At 40.1% G+C, this 19,627-nt stretch overlaps 1 protein-coding gene across 2 annotated transcripts; it reads left to right on the top strand.

The window, feature by feature from the left end:
• Positions 1 to 516: 516 nt before the first annotated feature.
• ccdc9 (coiled-coil domain containing 9) lies at positions 517 to 18,502 on the top strand. 2 transcript variants are annotated; one of them, XM_058745053.1, is made up of 16 exons: positions 517 to 621; positions 1,081 to 1,136; positions 1,401 to 1,505; positions 1,709 to 1,858; positions 3,260 to 3,589; positions 3,962 to 4,045; positions 4,143 to 4,310; positions 4,725 to 4,906; positions 5,339 to 5,397; positions 5,644 to 5,691; positions 8,198 to 8,312; positions 9,173 to 9,314; positions 9,448 to 9,922; positions 10,569 to 10,703; positions 10,799 to 10,906; positions 17,169 to 18,502. In XM_058745053.1, exons 2-16 carry the CDS (start codon positions 1,134 to 1,136, stop codon positions 17,171 to 17,173), a joined length of 2,109 nt encoding a protein of 702 aa, XP_058601036.1. In that variant the 5' UTR covers positions 517 to 621; positions 1,081 to 1,133; the 3' UTR covers positions 17,174 to 18,502. The 2 variants fall into 2 exon arrangements, with proteins under 2 accessions (XP_058601036.1, XP_058601037.1); XM_058745054.1 differs by lacking the exon at positions 5,644 to 5,691 and having other exon boundaries at positions 519 to 621.
• The last annotated feature ends 1,125 nt before the right edge of the window (positions 18,503 to 19,627 follow it).

Below are 19,627 nucleotides of genomic sequence, written 5' to 3'. Positions count from 1 at the left end.
AGTTACAGCATATTTTGAAGGAGTGTTTTCCTTTGTGCTTATTTTTCTCAAAGGTAGTATCCTATAGTAGTGGATCTTGAAAATCAAGAAAGACATCCAGATAGAGCTTTTATTTTGAACTATCTATCCAGTGAAACTGAATGAGATGTGCAATAATTTTAGTGGATACATTCCAGAGTAGACAGACAGACAGATGGATCAGATAGAAAGACAGACTGTCAGATAAATCTGCTTTACGTGTTATTCTTACATGTCAAGCGGTGTCCAGCAGATGGTGTTTTAAGCCAAAAGATACAATGCACCACGATCTGATTTTACATTGTTAGAGTAGGCTATTTATGATACTTTTATTAGTAAGTCTATGAAAGTGTAGATTGGTTGAATTAATTATACCTTTTCTTTTGTTTTTTAATGCTTTTCTCTTTGAACGTCCAAGCTGTGTGTGGCAAATAAAATTGGTCAAATCCTAAACTAAATGACTTTTATTTTGAAATTCCGTCTAATTTGATACTCACCACCGTTCCGGAAGTGGAAACTGTTGTCAACGGAAGTAGATTAGTCGGTCTCCGTTGATCGAGTACACCTTACAAGCCACATTTAGAGGCGCTGCACTTGCTAGAGGTAAAACAATGTGAAGTGTTAAAGCTTTGAAACATTTATTTATTTGTCTATTTTTCACAGACATTCACTGAATGTCTATATTTCATTTGAACTGCCTTTTTGTTTCACTTAACAAATCAAAAAGCTACGCGAGGTCGTCATGAATTGGGCTTAAAGACTTGGCAGCTTCTCTGATGATATTGATACATTGTAGTAGTCCTCGTACTCGTTTCAGAGACATAATTTATTGTAAACACGCTCTGGCAATGTATTCAAATGTTCGGCTCTCTTGTTCATAGTGTTGTGTTCTCACTAATACGCTTATGCAGGCTTTATATAGTCTGTGTTCATGAGAGGGTTTATGATGATGCCAACCTCTCTTATTGTGTGATTTGAATAGTTCTGGTCGTGTGATCAAGCATGCAGTTACATTGAGGAAGAACGTTTTTGTTCTCATTGCATTCGTCTCCTCTCTTGTAGGTTCAGGGATTTCCTCAGCTCTCCACCTTTTGCTCTAGGACAGGCTTCCAGCCATGGTGAGGCTCGCTATCATCATTCTGTTATGATTCATGTCAAGATGAAAGAACTGGGGGGTCCAGATGTATAAAATGTTTGTACGTTTCAGATACCTTGCATGGGGAATGATGTTCATTTTATGTTAAAAATAGTATCATGTATCATTCCTAGACAAATTTTCCCAGACCAAGAGGTCAGATCTGGTCTAATTTTGTTCAATGTGTAGACCAAATGTGTTAAAACCTGTGTTTTTTCACCTGTCTCTCTTTTTCTCTCATGGTTAGTCTGCTGTGGTGGATCTAAAGACGAAGGAGGAGAAAGACGCAGAGCTAGACAAAAGAATTGAAGCTCTACGGAAGAAGAATGAGGCTTTGGTCAAGAGATATCAGGTGAATTTGAGTGCCGAAATCTGATACACTGCTGCCACTCTGCCAGTTTGTTTATTTGGTGTACCGCTAGTAGTTATTTAATTTGACTTGCAGTATTTTTCATTGTACATGGATTCAGTCCTTGAGATATTCAGATTCAAGGCTTTTATCTTGCTCAGTTTTATTAATTCATTCAGCTTGCTTGTCGTCTCTTGTGTCACCAGGAAATACAGGAAGATAAGAAAAAGGCTGAACAGGAGGGCATCGCTGTGACAACAACTCGCAAACCCCGCCCTCATGAGCCTGAGACTGAATGGAGAAAGACAGAAAAGGAAAACTTCACAGTGACAGTTGACTTGTCCAAACCTGCTGGGGTAAAGACAGATGGCAGAATATTTTCACAGAATGGCCATTTACCATAATATTCCATCAAATGGCACTATCATAATTGGTTCTGCAAAAAATTGAATGTCTTAAGTATCAGGTGTGGTCTCTCTTCTGCAGAAACCCTTTAGAAATACTGGTTTAATTGGTTTACAGGGTCATTTTTACCTTTCTAAGATATTATTTCCCCTAACCTTATTAAATGTGTGCGTCATCTATTATGTCAAATTCTTATATTTAATCAATAAATTCCATTAGGATAATAAGACGCTATAGGGCTGTTACCATGTAAATGAAATCAGTGTCAACAAAATCCCTATTTGCAATGCAGAGGTGGCATGGAAGCTGCATCTAAAGTGTCATTTCGATATACTTTCACACACTGTTTAATGCAGCTCAGAGGTGGCATTAATGCATCTACACTGTAATTGTAATTACATAAATAACGCTATTAGATTTGAAATATTTAAATATGAATAACTGGAAATAAAACCGCCAGTAATGTTATCATAGACAATACATATTGTACACCCCTACAAAGAACTGTGATCTTTTTCTTCAAAGCCATAGAGTCCATAGTTTGTTAGATACTTTTTGCTCTTGCTGTAAATATTTAATATTAATAAGTATATACTATGTTTCTTAACTCAAGTTTGATTTTGAATCATCTCAGACCGCTAATGATTTGCATCAGCTTCAGTAGAGCATGTAGAAGTTAATTAGCATTCCCATTCCTCACAGCTCTGAGCATTTTAATTTCCCACCTGGGGAAGGATGAGACAAGCTGTAGAGCATTTTAATCAATACCTGTAGAGTTTCAGTGGATCACAGATGGCCCGCACAGCTGTGATAGACCCTCCTATCGTGGTCTGTGAAGGTCATGCCTTTCAGTAACTGCAAAGTGAGGGCTTTTTTTTCAAATATACTTGTTGAACTAGACAGATGGGCATTGTCCTTTAAAGAATGGGATTTCCAGTTAAAAAAAGTAGGTATGGAAACATGTCTAATGCAGTGTTGATATTTTTAACCAAAACTATTAAAGAGGTTTTTGTGTTAATTTATATAAAGAAAATCATTTTGAAAATTGGAAATTTTGCCTTGGGGACAGAATGAAGTAAAATAAGTTTAAGTATTTAAAATTACTACTTAATCTGAAATAAAAATGAGTAGAAGCTAAATATTAATAATACAAAAAAAATGACAAAAGGACATCAAATTTCTAAATTCTGTATTTTTAAACTATAGTAAAAACTGAAAATATAAAAATAAATTAATAGATACTCTATTAGTGTATAAATTATACTAAAATTACATTGGTCTTATGAACTTGACTGAGTAGAAGTGTCGTAAACATTTTACTCCTGTACTAAAAAAATCATACTCCTTTCTAGGAAAAGCGTTTGGTAAATGACAGGAAACCAGGTGCTCATCGTGGTGACCAGGGCCCAGAAGAAGAAGAGTCTGGTCGGCCTCATGGTGAGAGTACCCCCCATAGAACAGGATCGGGCCGGCTGAGCAGAGGTGGCCACAGCGGCGGAAGAAGAGAGCCTCGTTCAAACAAAGGCGAACTATGGTCAGAAAGGCAACCTCAGGATGATGAAGGTGGAGAGGGTCCAGCTCGAAGTGAACGCTCCTCTAGAGGAGGGCGGAGAGGAGGAAGAAGTGGAGGAGGAATGCAAGGAGGATCAGGACCAGGACCAGGCTCAGACAGGAAATCAAAGGTCACTATTGACAGTCACCAGTGACCTTTTCTAATCATTTTGTAATTGAGATATTGTAGAATATAGTTGTGGTACATTAATTTACTTACAAAGTCATTTGTAGGTGTGTATGACACAAAATGTACAGAAAGGAAAACACAAGTCCCACATTGCCGTTGCTTGCAAAAAGAATTATTTGAACACAGCAGTGCTTCTTCAAGCATCTGTTGTATCATTGTAAGACAAAACATTGCTGTTTAAATAAATACTAGGAATTTCGCAAGCAATGGCAGGACATATTCTTAATGTTTTTTTAATGTTTTAGAACTTTGAAATAGCAACACAGATTTAGTTTTTAAACACTGGCATCATAATTGATATCCAATTTTTCAGGAGTGGGAGGAAAAAAGAAGACAGAACATAGAGAAGATGAATGAAGAGATGGAAAAGATTGCGGAATATGAGAGAGGTCAAAGGGTATGTTTTGGTCAACCCAACTTTCTCTTTTTATTGCATCATTACAGTTCCAATGTTATACACGCGCACTTACACACTTAACATTTATTTTTTGCAGGCTGATGGAGAGAAGAACCCCATCAGAAACTTCCTTGATGACCCACGGCGTAGTGGGCCGATACCAGAAACTGACCGCAAGGAGGGAAGCCGGCGACATGTGCGCAATTGGGGTGGTGTTGACTTTGACAATGTGAAGACTAGTCCAGAGGTTGAGAGAGAATGGACGGTACTAAGCAGATTGACTTGTTTGGTTTCATATTTCAAAGAATTCCTGATATTTTCGATTTTTTTCAAATAATCCTAAAAAAGATGTCAAAGTTTCCACAAAAAGCAGAACTGTGTTCAACATTGATAATGGTAAGAAATGTTTTTAAGCACCAAATCACCACATTAAAATGATTTCTGAAGGATCATTTGACTATGAAGACTGGAGTAATGGCTGCTGAAAATACAGCTTTGCCAGTATAAGAATAAATTATGTTTTAAATTAAATTTAAATTGTAGTAATATTTCACAATTTGACTGATTTTACTGTTAAAATCGTACCAACGCCGCACCTTTTAATAGTAGTGTAATGGTAGAAACCAGCATATTATTCATACTTTCAAACTTTCTTTCTGTCTTTTTAATCCCATAATAGAATCGTAGGCCAAGCAGTAAAGGCTCAGTGGATATGACTCTGTCCATGACTGGCCGAGAAAGAGCTGAGTATCTCCGCTGGAAAAAGGAGCGAGAGCAAATTGACGAAGAACGACTGGCTCGTCACCGTAATGCCACTGGCCAGTGGAGACGAGAGTGGGATGCCCAGAAAACGGATACAATGTGAGTATCAAAGACATAAATGTTCACTGTTGTAGCAAGATTATGCCATATAGCTATGGAATCCTTAAAGGGCTAGTTCATTAAAAAAATAAAAATTCTGTCATATTTTACTCACCCTCATTTGGTTCAAACCCATATGACTTGATTTCTTCTGTAGAACACAAAAGTAGACACAAATGCTGCACATTCACTATATGGCAAAGAGAGGCCAGTACATTTCTCCTTTTGTGTTCAGCAGAACAATGTCATGAATGACATAAATGATGACATAATTTTTATTTTGAGTTGAATCATCCCTTTAATGTCAGCTCTAACAATTTTATTTCTGTCCGAGTGTTAAAAAGAGAGGCACATAAATACTCAGTGTATAGGAGTAATTCATGCTGACAGGGTGAGAATGAGATGACCAGTGACCCTGTGGCGTTTTCACAGGTTCAAGGAGGACTCAGCTGTGGCTGCAGAGGGCACACAAGAACAAAGCAACAGGAGAGGTAAATCACACACACATACTTCCACACCCATCAGTGACCACCTGACACCTGTTCTACACAAACCATGAATGTCACCCCACATTTTTAGAGTGACTTTTACTTCATACAGCCAGCCAATAGACTATAATACTCCAACAAAAGCATAGAGTAGTTACAGGTACACGTTTATACACATTTATTACATTTCTGCTTTGTGAAACTTGTGTTTGTGGCTCTTTGTTGACGTTTTGTGATGTGGTTTCTCAGCAGCTAGAGGGCGCAATGCCCATGTACAGCAACGCAGTGGACCTTCAGGTCAGCTTGAGGCATGGGACTGTGTGTGTGTGTGTGTGGCGAGTGTCTCTTTGCCCTGCTTCACATTGGCCCTAGTTTGAGTGCAAGCCAACAGCTGTTCCTGCGCTGATAGTTTCTAATTGCTTTCTACTCCTCCATAATAAGTTACAATGGGGAGTGTGTGTGTCTGATTGGATTATCTATTGTCTAAAATGCAGTTCACTGGATAGCTGAGATAACATTTCCTCATCATTGCTTTCTGCCAGTTACCCATCCATTATTTCAAACTTGCTTCCCGGTCATTTTGCTGAGCTGAAAACATGCACCCGGCAACTCCTTGCATTCTTAACTTGAGTGACCTTTTACTCCTTAAAAACTCACAGTAAAAGCAACGCTAGCAACAACTGTAAACAAAGGAAAAAAATTCTGTGGCCTGTTGCATGAAACTAGTTGAACAAACTCTAAGTAGACAAAATAACAAATCCAGCCTGGTTTTGATTAAGTACAGCGGGCTCACAAGGCTCCGTATAAACATTCTCTGTCAACTCAGAGTTTGATCCAGAGTTTGTGATCAACTCTGAAAAGCGTGCACCTGAAAGTGTGACACGTGAAGCAAACAGCCAGTCACGCAGAGCATGGAGAGCATTGGTGTGATTTACTACTCATGAGAGTTGGCACAATTCAGATACAGGGGGAGTGGCTTTTTTGCATCAGATATGTCACTTTCCTCAAAGCTGATTGGTCCAATTTGGTTTGACCTCTGAACCAGAATAAATCCTGCTCCAAAGTAGGGTAGCCGTGTAGCGTAAATTACCCACTCCCACCTTCTTGAGCCCAAAAACTCAGAGATTGCTCAAACTAAACGCAAACTTACCTGTGTAAAAACCAAAGCCAGCTTTGTGCAACAGGCCTCTGGACACTCTAGTTTTGGCTAATTAGTTGTAAATAAGTCTGTAAACCATTCTTCATCTTGATGTTCTTTTAGCATCACCAGTCATTTTCAGCCCAGGTATTTGTGGATCAAAAAAGCATTGAATTGTCTCAAATTCATTAATAGATTTTAAGACCATAAAATATCTTAAATAGTATAGAAAAAAGGTCTTGTGATTTGTGGAGATGTTTAATTTGCAAATTAATAGACAGGAGATTCTTCAAGGACTGTAGTTTCCTTTAAAGGCAACTAATTTAATTTTTAAATCGTTCCAATATCAAAAACTAAAAATTTATATTTATATTTATATAAAAAAAAATAACGTTACACAAGCATTGTTAGTTTATTATTTAAAATTCATTTCTGCTAAACATATAATATAAAAAAATAACTGGTCTTAAAGGTGCCATAGAATGCATTGATACAATATTTTAAATTGTTCTCTGATATCTACATAGAATGTATGTGGCTTAGGTAAGGGCAAAAATTCTCCAGAAACGGTTTTACACATCCATTTACAACCCTAGGATTTCTCCCTAGAATTAAATGGTCTGTTATTACCTTATTTGGAAGGGTCATGAATAATAATGTTGAGCTCTGCTCTGATTGGCTGTTTCACAGTGTGGCTCATTTCAGTAGCTCACACAGCAGGAAGGAAACACAGGGAGGAAAACATATATTTCAATACTTTCTCATGCAGTTATATCATTGGGTAATTATACTGTAAATAAAATGTGGGTATCAGGGAGCCGCTATTAATATGCTGGGCATTGAAACTGTTTTTGAGTGCACAATCACCTTTTAGTTTCATTTTCGCTTTCGAGATTTGCGATCACATGTACTTTGTTTATACTATGGAGTGGCAGCACTTACCACACATTTGACAAGATCAGATGCTTGTTAGTGGTGCTCAGGATCTGTAAATCATTCGCCATCATCCTCAGTCATCTCTACTTACTCTGTTTATGTGGTAAGTGAAATCTTAGTCGGTGTTATGTTCTGATTCGCCTATTTTTCAGTGGTCTTTTGCATTCACGAGATTTACATAAGGAGGAGGAAACAATGGTGTTTGAGGCTCACGGTATGTCATTTCCGTGTACAGAACTATTATTATTATTCAGCTATGCCGAGGTAAATACAGTTTTCCATTCTATGGCACCTTTAAACTTTCAACATTTGTCTGTGATTTTTACATTACATTTTTCTCTAGAATATTGATATTCAAAAGGTGTCACTCATAACAAACCTAAGTAGCTCTTTTGCATCAAAGAAAGTCTTGCAGCTTTTGACACATGCTCATTTGCTGATGTCTTGGCTTTGAGTGCTTCACAAACCCAGTATCTACCTCACAACTTTCAAGTCAAGTCTCATCACTGTGCTGTCAAATCAAGGGCACATTTGCATGTTTTTCTCATCCATTCCCCTCCTCTCATCCTGAAGAGTGATGCATAGAGGGGCAATCCATCAGAAAAACAGGGGGCCATCTGTTACTGTGAGCCCAGGGTCATCTCTCTCCACCAGAATTGTTTTCCAAGGTCTTGCTCAGTCCCACATCACCCTTCAAAGATAAATATTGCTGTAATCTCTCTTATGCAGAAGACAGCAAGAGGCCGCCCAAGGCATCAACCTTTGGGGACTTCTTGGGACAGGGAAAACCCAGACAGGGAGGTCGTGGACAAGGGAAGGGTCGTGGTCAAGGCAAAAGCTACAGGTATGCAATAGTCCTTCGCACTGTGGAAAATGATCCACACCAGCATTGCTCCTAGAGCAGGGGGGGGTTCAGTCTGCTCCTGAAGGGCCATCAGTGTCCTATCTTATTATGGCTTAACTAGACCATTTTTTCTTTCCTGTGTTGATGTCCTATTAAAACATGTAGTATGGGACATATCAGCCCTGCCCTATAAATTTTACAGTCCACACTTGGGAACGTAAATGCCTCATGCAGGCAACAAGTAACCCATAAGTGGGTTTTGGGATGGCCCCATTAAAGAGTTTGTCCCTCTCAAGAGTCTAGTCCCACTAGGCTTTAATTATGTTGTCTAAACCTTGGTCCAGTTTCCACCTGGTAGTAAGATGCATTTTCTGTGATCTGATCACAAGTAGTCAGATGCATTATTATTTCCACCTGGTATTAACATTCATTTCAAATGTATCTGAAGGAGATTAACCTATGTTACTGGGGTTAGTGGGAAAGGAAACAATTGAAAAGTGTAAGGAGAACATTTGTGTGTTTGGTACAAAACAACAATATTTAAATTGCTTGTTTTGGTGTGTTCTCACATTGTGTCTCAGAACAATCACGTGTTAGGTGAGCGGGCAGCGAGTAGGTGGTGCTCTGGGATTCATTCAGGGCAGGTACCGTTTCCATTACAATGTGGTCATGTGTTTCTGACTGCATTTATTTGTGGTTTCCAGGATTCGCTTGTGATCAGATCACTAAAACGCATCTTAATACAATGTGGATCCTGCGATTGCTATTTGGAGAAAGTGGCATTATAAGTTGAGAAATTATCATTTTAGACTGCATTTGATGAATTAATGTTCATTGAACAACATACTTCCTCCTTAAAGCATGCATGATAATCGGTGGGAAGGAGAAAATGAAGAGGAGAAAGGAGGAAAGGAGGAGCAAGAGAAGAAGGATGAAGATGAGGTCGAAGAGAAGGAAAACGAGAACCAGGATGACACCCTCAAGGCTCTTTTGTCAGACAAGGTAAGAGACCTGAAAACACTTATTAGGTACTGAGTATCATGGTACTAAGAGTTCTTTTGAAGAGCCTTATGGATGAAGGTTGTTTTTAATTAGTCTGTGTTTCAATTGTTCCTGACCTTTTCTTGCTGTGCAGAAGACTGATGAAGGAGGCCTTGCTGAAGAGGATGACGATGAGTGGGAGGATGCTAGCGATGGTGAAGAGGAAGATGTGGAAGAGGATGAAAAAGCAGATCATGAGGACGACTCGAAAGATGCTAAACCAACAGAAAAAAGCCCTACCTCTCCTGCACCCTCTACTCCCAGCCCAAAAGAACAACGTACCCCAAGACCCAAAGTCCACATCCCTTCCCCACAGGAGATGCTCAGTACACCAGAGGGACCTAAACCCCTCAGCCCTTTCTCCCCACTGGATGGCCACCAGCCAGTATCAGACTGGGGTGAAGAAATGGAGATGCTTTCTCCTAAGAGCAGTCTGGGCGAGAGCCCTCTGAGGCCCAGCACCACTGAAAGCAGTCCAGCTCAACCCAAGAATAACCCGGCTGAACATAACACGACGACCACCCCCAGCCTGCCAGAAGAACCAGAAAGCAAAGAAAGTCCATCTACAGGTGGAGTAATTATGGTCTTTATTTAGTACTTCGCAGTTTCTCTTTTTAGCGGAGGTTGTTAAGACACTTAGCAAGATCTGGGGTGTGCTTCATTTTTCCATCTGCCATTACACGTTTAAGCATTCTAGCGTTTTAATTTATGGTGTGTGCACACCAAAAGCGAAATTAATTATTCCCACAAGTACATTACATACAAAGTCAATGCAAAGACGCTAATAGATGTGAATTTGCATCGAGCGATGCAATTGCTGAGAGAGCACAATAACATCACATAATCATCTTCGTAAAGTTGAGTGGAACTCGAGTGGAAAATTCGCATGACACGTTGTTGCGTAAGCCAATCAGAGAAGAGCTTATTTTCATGTCCGGTTGTATCAGAAAATGGAGGAGAGCATTACATGATGTCTTTATTCATGCGAGTGACACAACAAACATCCCACGAGTACCCATCTAGAGTGCTAAGGCTATGCAAATACTCGCTTTGCTTTTGGTGTGCACACACCATTAGACTTCAGCTTGCGTTGTTTTTACTTCCTTTTTCTGATTCTTAATACTTCCACAAGTTTTTGCAAGCATTTTGTGCATGTGTGAAATATAAATATTAGATGAAAAACTTAGTGAATCTTAAATGTCTTTTCACATTCAGTGGTGGAGTCAGCTTCCTGTGACACGCCAAAGGAGCCTGTACCAGCTGAATCTGCCGACACAACCACCTCGAGCAGCCATGATGACACAGCAGATCTCGTAGTGCCGCCCACCCCAGACAGCGCCAACCAGAGCAGTAAGTCAAAACAATTCATTAACACACAAAGTCTGAATTATGGTTTCCTCCAAATGAACCATTAATTGTACTCTCCTGCATATCCTGTTTATCAGCTTATTCAGAGAACAGCGACGCCCCTATTGTAGAGCTGGATCAGAGTCAGCCTGAAATGAAGGTTGTGGAGGATATGGCAGTGGATTCTTCAGATCAACAGTCCTCAGGTGCTGTTCATATTACCAGCTTTGAGACTGTGGCTTTTCGAAAGAGGTCCCTAACTTCAGCTGACTTCTAACAACTAACCAACGTCCTCCCCTTTTCTCTGCGCACTTCAGTCTTTCTGGTCTCTCTGTCTCTCCCTCCCTGTTCACTATACTCATGTCTCCTTTATGTTCCCGTGTCCATCTGTCTCATGGCATAAGATGGCGTCTGCTATTGGGCTTGTCTCTATCGTCTGTGACAAATGGGAATGCAGCTCCTCAGGCTATGACAGTCCTCCCCTCCTCTGGGACTGACTGCTTCTGTCTGCAGCTTCACACTGGCTATCATTCTCCACTGTGAACCTTGCACACCTCCTCCAGCACGACTAATATCCCATGTTTACTGTGCTCCTGGATCCCCCTCATTGTCGTTCATGCACCTCTTTGATTTCGCACCTTTCCCTGGATGACATGTTTGAATATGGGTTTTGGCTTTTTCCCCTTTCATGCATGTCACAAACTGCTTGAGCAAATAAGTGTTGTTTTGATTTTATTCCATTTTTGCAAAAGCATATATATGTGTGAGAGTGTGGACTGCAAACGTGAATGATCTATAACATCATCCCAACAGGATCCCATTTGATCGCTGTTTAGGATCATTATCATTGAGGGGAAAGCTGTTTGGCTTTTCTCCCGGAGCATCTTGCAAAGATGAATTACACAGGGTAAACCTAATGTGGTTGCAGTGACTGTATGGCATCTTATTAGATTTCATGTCATTTTAATGTTCATCATGTATGAATGTTTATCAAGCCACACAGAATGAATGTACAGCAGAGTTTAAATAGCTATGTTTCCATCCACCTATTTTTATGTGCTTTTTGGAATATCTCACAAAAAAACGCTGGATGAAAATGCTGAGATGCGCATAAATACTAAAAATGTGCATTAAAAAAACGTATGCGCAAATCTGCTAAGAAAAAATGCACACAAACTACGATGGAAACGCATTTACCGAATGAATTCCACCATGCGCATCAAAAAAAGTCATGTGATTTTGCACGATGGGACGGGATAACGACTAAAAAGCGGACCGATCTCATTCCACAGCATCTGAAACGTTTTGAAATGCCTGAGCAAAGTCTGTCATCAAAGTAAATCTGTATAATTGTCTTACACTACTGTGTTCCCAAACAGCAGGCATCCACCTCCAAAAGCAATGACAGAACTTATTGTGTTTCGTCTGCTTGCTCTGAGGCACAAGTATTTTATCATATATGAAAATTATTATATTTAGTGGCTTCTCCTACATTTTTGATTGATATTTAGTGCCATTTTATCAGGAAGTGACGATTTTGTTCTCTTTGACTCATTGGATGGAAACGGTGCTTCATTCGCAAATGTTTTGTTATATTCCAGTTTTGCACATAAGTCAAATTCGCGTCTTTGGATGGAAACATAGCTAATGGGGGTAGTTTTTGCAAATAAAACCCATTGTTTATTCATATAGACTGTAAAAAATAAAATAAAAAGTCCTCCGAGATGATCATGGTTCCTGCAGTTTTAGAAAACCTGGAAATATCAGGAAATGTAAAAAATCATGGAAATTTGTGAGTAATCTTCTAGTTATGCACTGTTTGAAATTATTTCATCAGCTAGAGTTGAGCCTTATCCAGTAATCACGAACAACTGGAAATGTCATGGAAATTCTTTGATTACAAGAAATGGGAACCCAGGATCACATTCAGTTACAAAGCAAAGGAAAATCAAAACTAAAAACAAGCCTAGCCGAACATTATGAAAGAAAAATGAAATTGGTGGCCTTTATTCTCATCAGTTTGTTTTTTTTCTAAAGTCTGAAATTTGAATTATCTCTCCTTTTTTATTGCCCTTTTGAGGTGCGGTCACATTCACCGTTTAGCGAATTTTCACAGGCAAAGCCAGTCATTTCAATAGGAATCCATGCAATCTGGAATTTAGTGTGAAGGCGAAGTATTTCCCCACAGATTGCACAATAGGATTAAGTTGGTCATGCAAATTTGCCATGTTGACCAAAGCAAAGCTGCTTGGTTTAATTAAGAAAATGGCTTTAGTGTGAGCATTTCATCGCACATACATACACCGTTGACAACAGACAATGGACCTTTAGTTCCTGTGAAATTTTGCCGAAATATCAGAATCAGAATCAGAATCAGAATTAGCTTTATTCGCCAGGTGTGCGCAAACACACGAGGAATTTGTTGTGGTTTTAAGGTGCTCCTGGTACATACATACATACATACATACATACATACATAAATACACATCTGACATGAGAACAGAAAAAAAAACATTTAAATAGTAAGACTTAACAATGGATGATAATCATAATAATAATAAGTATGAATCTGGAACAGTAGATTTATGTACAGATTTGTGCATTATTTACTCTATATACAGCTGTATAGATAAACATATGTATGTGTATTTACATTATACTTGAGAGGGAGGCAATAATTAAAGATGGAGAATGAATTCCAGAATGAATTACAGAACACAGGTAATGATCCACGTGTTAGCTATTTAAGCTGGAGATGGCATGGGGGAAAAAACTGTTTTATGCCTAGATGTTCTAGTGCACAGAGATCTGTAGCGTCTGCCTGAAGGGAGAAGTGCAAACAAGTTGTGTCCGGGGTGAGAGGGGTCTTTGATGATGTTACCTGCCCGTTTCTTCACTCTGGAGTTGTACAAGTCCTGAAGGCTGGGCAGGTGCACACCAATGATCTTTTCTGCTGTCCTAACAGTCCGTTGAAGTCTTCTTAAATCTGATTTGCTGGCTGACCCAAACCAGACAGTTATGGAGGAGCACAGAACCGACTCAATAACAGCTGAATAAAACTGTTTCAGCAGCTCCTGTGGCAGGTTGAACTTTTCAGCTGACGAAGGAAGTACAACCTCTGCTGGGCCTTTTTCACGATGGAGTCAATGTGATTGTCCCACTTCAGGTCCTGAGAGATGATGGTGCCCAGGAACCTGAATGACTCCACTGCAGCCACAGTGCTGTTCATGATGGTGAGTGGGGGGAGAGGAGGGGGGTTTCTCCTGAAGTCCACTATCATCTCCACAGTTTTGAGCGTGTTCAGCTCCAGGTTGTTGTGACTGCACCAGACAGCCAGCTGCTCAACCTCTTGTCTGTAAGCAGACTCGTCGCCGTCCTGGATGAGGCCGATGACTGTGGTGTCGTCTGCAAACTTCAGAAGCTTGACAGAGGGGTCCTTTGAAGTGCAGTCATTGGTGTAGAGGGAGAAGAGTAGTGGGGAGAGAACGCAGCCCTGAGGAGCTCCAGTGCTGATGGTGCGGGTGCTGGATGTGTGTTTTCCCAGCCTCACTAGCTGCTGCCTGTCTGTCAGGAAGCTGGTAATCCACTGACAGATGGAGGTGGGCACAGAGAGCTGAGTCAGTTTGTTCTGAAGGGTGTCCGGGATGATGGTGTTGAAAGCGGAGCTGAAGTCCACAAACAAGATCCTTGCATAAGTCCCTGGTTTGTCCAGATGTTGCAGGATGTAGTGCAGTCCCATATTAACTGCATCATCCACAGATCTGTTTGCTCGGTAAGCAAACTGTAGGGGGTCCAGCAAGGGTCCAGTAATGTCCTTCAGGTGGGCCAACACCAGTCTCTCAAATGACTTCATGACCACAGACGTTAAGGCAACAGGTCTGTAGTCATTAAGTCCTGTGATTTTTGGTTTCTTGGGTACAGGGATGATGGTGGAACCTTTGAAGCAGGAGGGGACTTCACACAGCTCCAGTGATCTGTTGAAGATCAATGTGAAGATGGATGATAGCTGGACAGCACAGGCTTTGAGGCAGGCTGGAGAGACACCGCCTGGGCCTTTGGCTTTCCTTATCTTCTGCTTTCTGAAGACTTTGCATACATCATCTTCACAGATCTTGAGTACAGGCTGATTAACAGTAGGGGGGAGGGAGGGTGAGGGTGTGAATGGCTGTGCTGTGAGACAGTCGGAGCGGGTGTGAGGTGTCAGACCAGTCTTTTCAAACCTGCAGTAAAACTCGTTCAGGTCTTCAGCCAGTTGTTGATTGGCCTCAGTGCTGGGGGATGGGGTCTTGTAGCTGGTGATGGCTTTCAGGCCTTTCCACACTGATGTAGAGTCATTGCTTGAAAGCTGTTTTTTTAGCTTTCCAGAGTAGTTTAATTTTGCTACTCTTATTTCCCTATTCAGTGTGTATTTGGCCTGTTTGTACAAGGCTTTGTCCCCACTCCTGTAGGCGTCCTCTTTGGCCTGGCGAAGCTGTTTGAGTTTTGCACTGAACCAAGGTTTGTCATTGTTAAATGTTAAATAAGTCCTGGTGGGTACACACATGTCCTCACAGAAACTGATGTAGGACGCCACGGTGTCAGTGAGCTCGTCCAGATCAGTAGCTGCAGCCTCAAAAACACTCCAATCAGTAAGTTCGAAGCAGGCCTGTAAAACCTGCTCTGCTTCAGAAGTCCATCTCTTTACAGTTTTTACTACAGGCTTAGCAGATTTGAGTTTCTGCCTGTAGGCTGGTAGGAGATGAACCAAACAGTGATCAGAGAGTCCCAGCGCTGCACGGGGGACAGAGTGATATGCATCCTTTAAGACAGTGTAGCAGTGGTCCAGTATATTTCTGTCTCTGGTGGGGCATGTGATGTGCTGTCTATATTTAGGCAGTTCACGGGTGAGATTAGCTTTATTAAAATCACCGAGAATGATGATGAAAGAGTCCGGATAACGCTGCTCTGTGTGTGTGATTTGATCGGCCAGCAGTTCTAGCGCGCTCACGCGCGCGTCAGGAGGAATGTACACACTCACCAGAATAAACGAGGAAAACTCCCGGTGAATAAAAAGGCTTGCAGTTAATAAAGAGAGCTTCCAAATTTGGGCAGCACATCTTCTTTAAAACTGTCACGTCTGTACACCAGCCTTCGTTGATATAAAACATAATCCACCGCCTCTCGTTTTCCCGAGGACTCGGTGACGCGGTCTGCTCTGAACAGCTGGAAGCCCGTTAGATGAAGCGCTGTCCGGGATGGCTCCGTTCAGCCAGGTTTCCGTGAAGCAAAGCGCAGCGGAGTTTAAAAGTCCTTGTTTGTGCGGGTGAGGAGTTGTAGTTCGTCTGATTTATTTGCCAGGGAGCGGAGATTCGCCAGATGAATGCTCGGCAGCGGAGTCCTAAACCCCGCTGTCGGAGTTTCACGAGCGCGCCGGCGCGCTTCCTCGCCTGCGCCGGCTGGAGCGCTTGTATAGGAACGCAGCTCCTCCGATTAAAATGTCCAGTAAAAGGTCTGAATGCTCAAATGTTGGCAGAGAGTTATTTGGTGTGCCGTTTCTGATGTCCAGGAGTTCGTTTCTGGTAAAGCTGATCGGGAAAAAGTTGCTTAAGACAGGACAAACAAACAAAAAAAGAACAAGTACCAAGCAGCGACAAACCATGGCTGCCATCTGCGGCGCCATCTTGTCACTGCGCCATCAATATCACTGATGTGACTGCACCTTATTCTGTACAAAGTACTCTGTCTCTGTAGGATTTTTACTTATGCAAGTGTCGAATTTGTAGTTTATACTGTTGACATTTGGCACAATGCTGGAATGGCGAATAAATGTTGTGCTGCTTGTTACTTCTGATCGTCTCCCTTTCCCTTTGAGCCAATTTGAATTGAGAAACCTCCCCTTTGTGTTTTGTGTTTCGTCAATGTTTGACGTCGTATCCACTCCATTGCCAAAGGCTCAACCCTGTCACTCAGTCTTTTGGGATCACTGTCCTTCTCCACCTGCTCCTGCTTATTGCCATTACATCATACCAGTTTATTACGCGACTAATTGCTCATTAGCAACTAATAAGTGGATGTGATTTCTTGCCAGTTCCCTCATTCAGATTTCCATTGTCCACTGGAAATATAAAACACAAACTCTAATGGCTCAATAACAAGATTCTTGTATTTCCTTTAATTTGATTGCTCTGCTACGTTTAGCCTGTTTACCAGGAGGAAACATCCAGGAAAACGTTTTTTATTGCTAAAAATGCTTTCATGAGGAAACTGCAATCGACTTTCAGATCAGAGCAGTAATGAAACCCTTAGAAAATCAAATGCACTTTTTGTCTTAGAGTTTCACATTAGAAGACACTACTATGAAACAGTACACACTTTTTTGCTGTTTTTGTCAAACAAAGCAACTGAAATGGTTTACAGTTTATTTTATCACTCATACTGGGTGTTTTCATGTTAATCTTTTTATCCTGACTGATTTATATATGTCAACAGGCTGAGGACTAAATGCAGGTGAACTCGGTGCTTCACAAACTGGAATAGGAGGTAAGCGGAGGAAAGAGAAGACATCAGGTGTAATGGACGACTGTTGACTGTAAATTAAAAGGGGTCGAGGGCGCATCTTTGGATACCTGTCAAGGCTTCATCCAAACAACTCGCTGTATTGTTTAATTATTCCTCATTGGTTGGGACTCTGTGCTGTTGTCGAGCTAAGCTGCTGTTCTTACATTTACCCTGGGATATATCTGTAAAGCATGTTATACTCGAATCATAAGAATATTTTTTTATGATGGAGTGGTGGAAGTGCCTGTTCCCCAAAGTTGTTTAAACCACCCACAAGGACACTGAATTTCTGGCACAACAGCACTCAGATATATAATATCTGAGCTCAAATTTAGCTTAGAAGGTCAACAAGGATCATATTAAGAAGTATTTATTTCTAAGAGTGGCATGCTTCACTTTTTGCAATTCCTTTGTAAACTAGGGCTTTTTTTTTTTTTAAATAAATCAGGGCTACTTTTGAAACTATGACATTTTAATATTATATTCATGCAGATGAGCTGTGGATTTTAAGTTTGCTATAAATGATTGGTGCCCTAGACATTGTGCTCACTGACCAAAGATAAAATCATGGTAAATTGTAAAGAGTTTGAATGAGGAAAACTAAACAATTGGGGCAGCAGAGATGGTGTACCTCATTGCTATCAAATCTAATATTGGTTTATTGACCATTTTTTTTAAATGTTTTGTTTATGCATCATGTTTGTTTAGTAATCTTATGCATTTATCGAAGGTGTATTTGTGTGTGCTCCTGAATTTGAATAAATTGAGCAGGAGCTTGAAAACTTGCAATATGTATACGTCTTTTAGACTGACAGACATTCCAATGCTTTGGTGTGAGTGCTTGTTTCTCTCTTCACATGTGAATTGTATATCCCTGTTTTTCAACCGAGCTCGCGGAGCAGAAAGAATTATGACATTTGTGATTGTATCGCACCCACTGCATCTCCCTGCAGATGAAATGTCTTCCTGTTTGGGTAGAAAATTTATATATAATTTGGTTTGCCTCTTGTAGGAGGTTTGGTTTGGTTTTTCAGAAGTGCACGTAGCATGATACTGAAGTGTTTGTAGGATTTTCCTCCAAAGTTTTCTTCTAAGACTACATGCAATTCTTTTTTTTTTTTTTTAAAAAGCTTACTGGAGATATTTCTTGGTTGCTTTATCACCGTATTATGATATGTGAACAGTAAGCAAGCAGTCCATCAGTTTCTGTACTTTGTAAGCTGTCATATCAAATAAATGACATCTTTGCCTTATGTATTATTTCACATTTGGCTCAGGATCTTGTTTTCTGTAAGACCAGGGTAATCATGCACTTTGCTTCTTCCAATAAGCAATTTTAAATGTTACTGGTATACTGATTAAAAATATATATATACAAATAAATGTGTTAGCACTGATAATTCATAACCTATAAGATGATACATACTTTTTACCTATATAATAAAATGTTAATATAAATATATTATACATTTTCTTCGGATAAGGTTCAACAAAATTTTACAGTATTTTACTGTATATTTGTCAAGGTCATTTACGACGCATGCTGTGATGCTGCTCACCGCAGGAGCCAGCGTTCTACATCTCTCTTAGTTCAGCGTATATCCTGGTTCAAATAAGTAAAGCTGGGCAAAAAATTGCAAGTCATCCTCTGTCAAAGTCTTCAGACATGTTTACGAAGACTTTAAGGACAGTGTGTGTCGTCTTCTGCTTGTAAACAAGGCACAGTGCATGTGTCGTGGTACTCTCGTGAACGCGCGGCAGAGACTAACACAGAAGAAAAGAAATTGTTGAATAAAGTTATTTTTGTTTTCTTTGTGCACAAAATGTATTCTCGTAGCTTCATAAAATTGCGGTTGAACCACTGATGTCACATGGACTATTATAGCGATGTCCTTGAAAGTGTCAGTTGCGTTGCTGTCTATGCAGGGTCAGACAGATTTCATCAAAAATATCTCTAATTTGTGTTCCGAATATAAACAAAGGTCTTTGGTTTGGAGCGACATGAGGGTGAGTAATTAATGACCGAATTTTCATTTTTAGGTAGGCCTATACTATGCAAGTTTTACTGAAGAATTCTTTAAAATTGTTTTCCTATTAAAATTACATTTTTAGATTAAATCAAAAGGCAGTTAAATTTACTACCGTATTGACCCGAAAGGCTTTTTGAAAACCAAATCTTGTTTTGTTTTTGTTTTTCTCTCTCTCTGTAAAACACATTTTTTCTTTAATTATTTTCATATTGCATATTTCGCCTATTTTAATTTTTGTTTCGAAAGTATGTTAAATACTGGTAAAATGTACCAACAATGACATTGAAAAATATACACTTTTTGATATATCATAAAAATAACAGGTAGCCCATCTGAATTAGGTCTATATAATGTTTAGGC

Source organism: Onychostoma macrolepis, chromosome 15 (assembly GCF_012432095.1).
Source record: "Onychostoma macrolepis isolate SWU-2019 chromosome 15, ASM1243209v1, whole genome shotgun sequence".
In the NCBI taxonomy this organism is placed as follows: domain Eukaryota; kingdom Metazoa; phylum Chordata; class Actinopteri; order Cypriniformes; family Cyprinidae; genus Onychostoma; species Onychostoma macrolepis.
This window is presented reverse-complemented; position numbering and strand designations above follow the sequence as displayed.

Excerpts from the sequence above, each read along its gene's own strand:
- ccdc9 (XM_058745053.1), top strand. Across the intron at positions 4,907-5,338 it reads GCCCAGAAAACGGATACAAT|GTTCAAGGAGGACTCAGCTG; the intron begins GTGAGTATCAAA and ends GCGTTTTCACAG. Across the intron at positions 9,923-10,568 it reads CAAAGAAAGTCCATCTACAG|TGGTGGAGTCAGCTTCCTGT; the intron begins GTGGAGTAATTA and ends TTTCACATTCAG.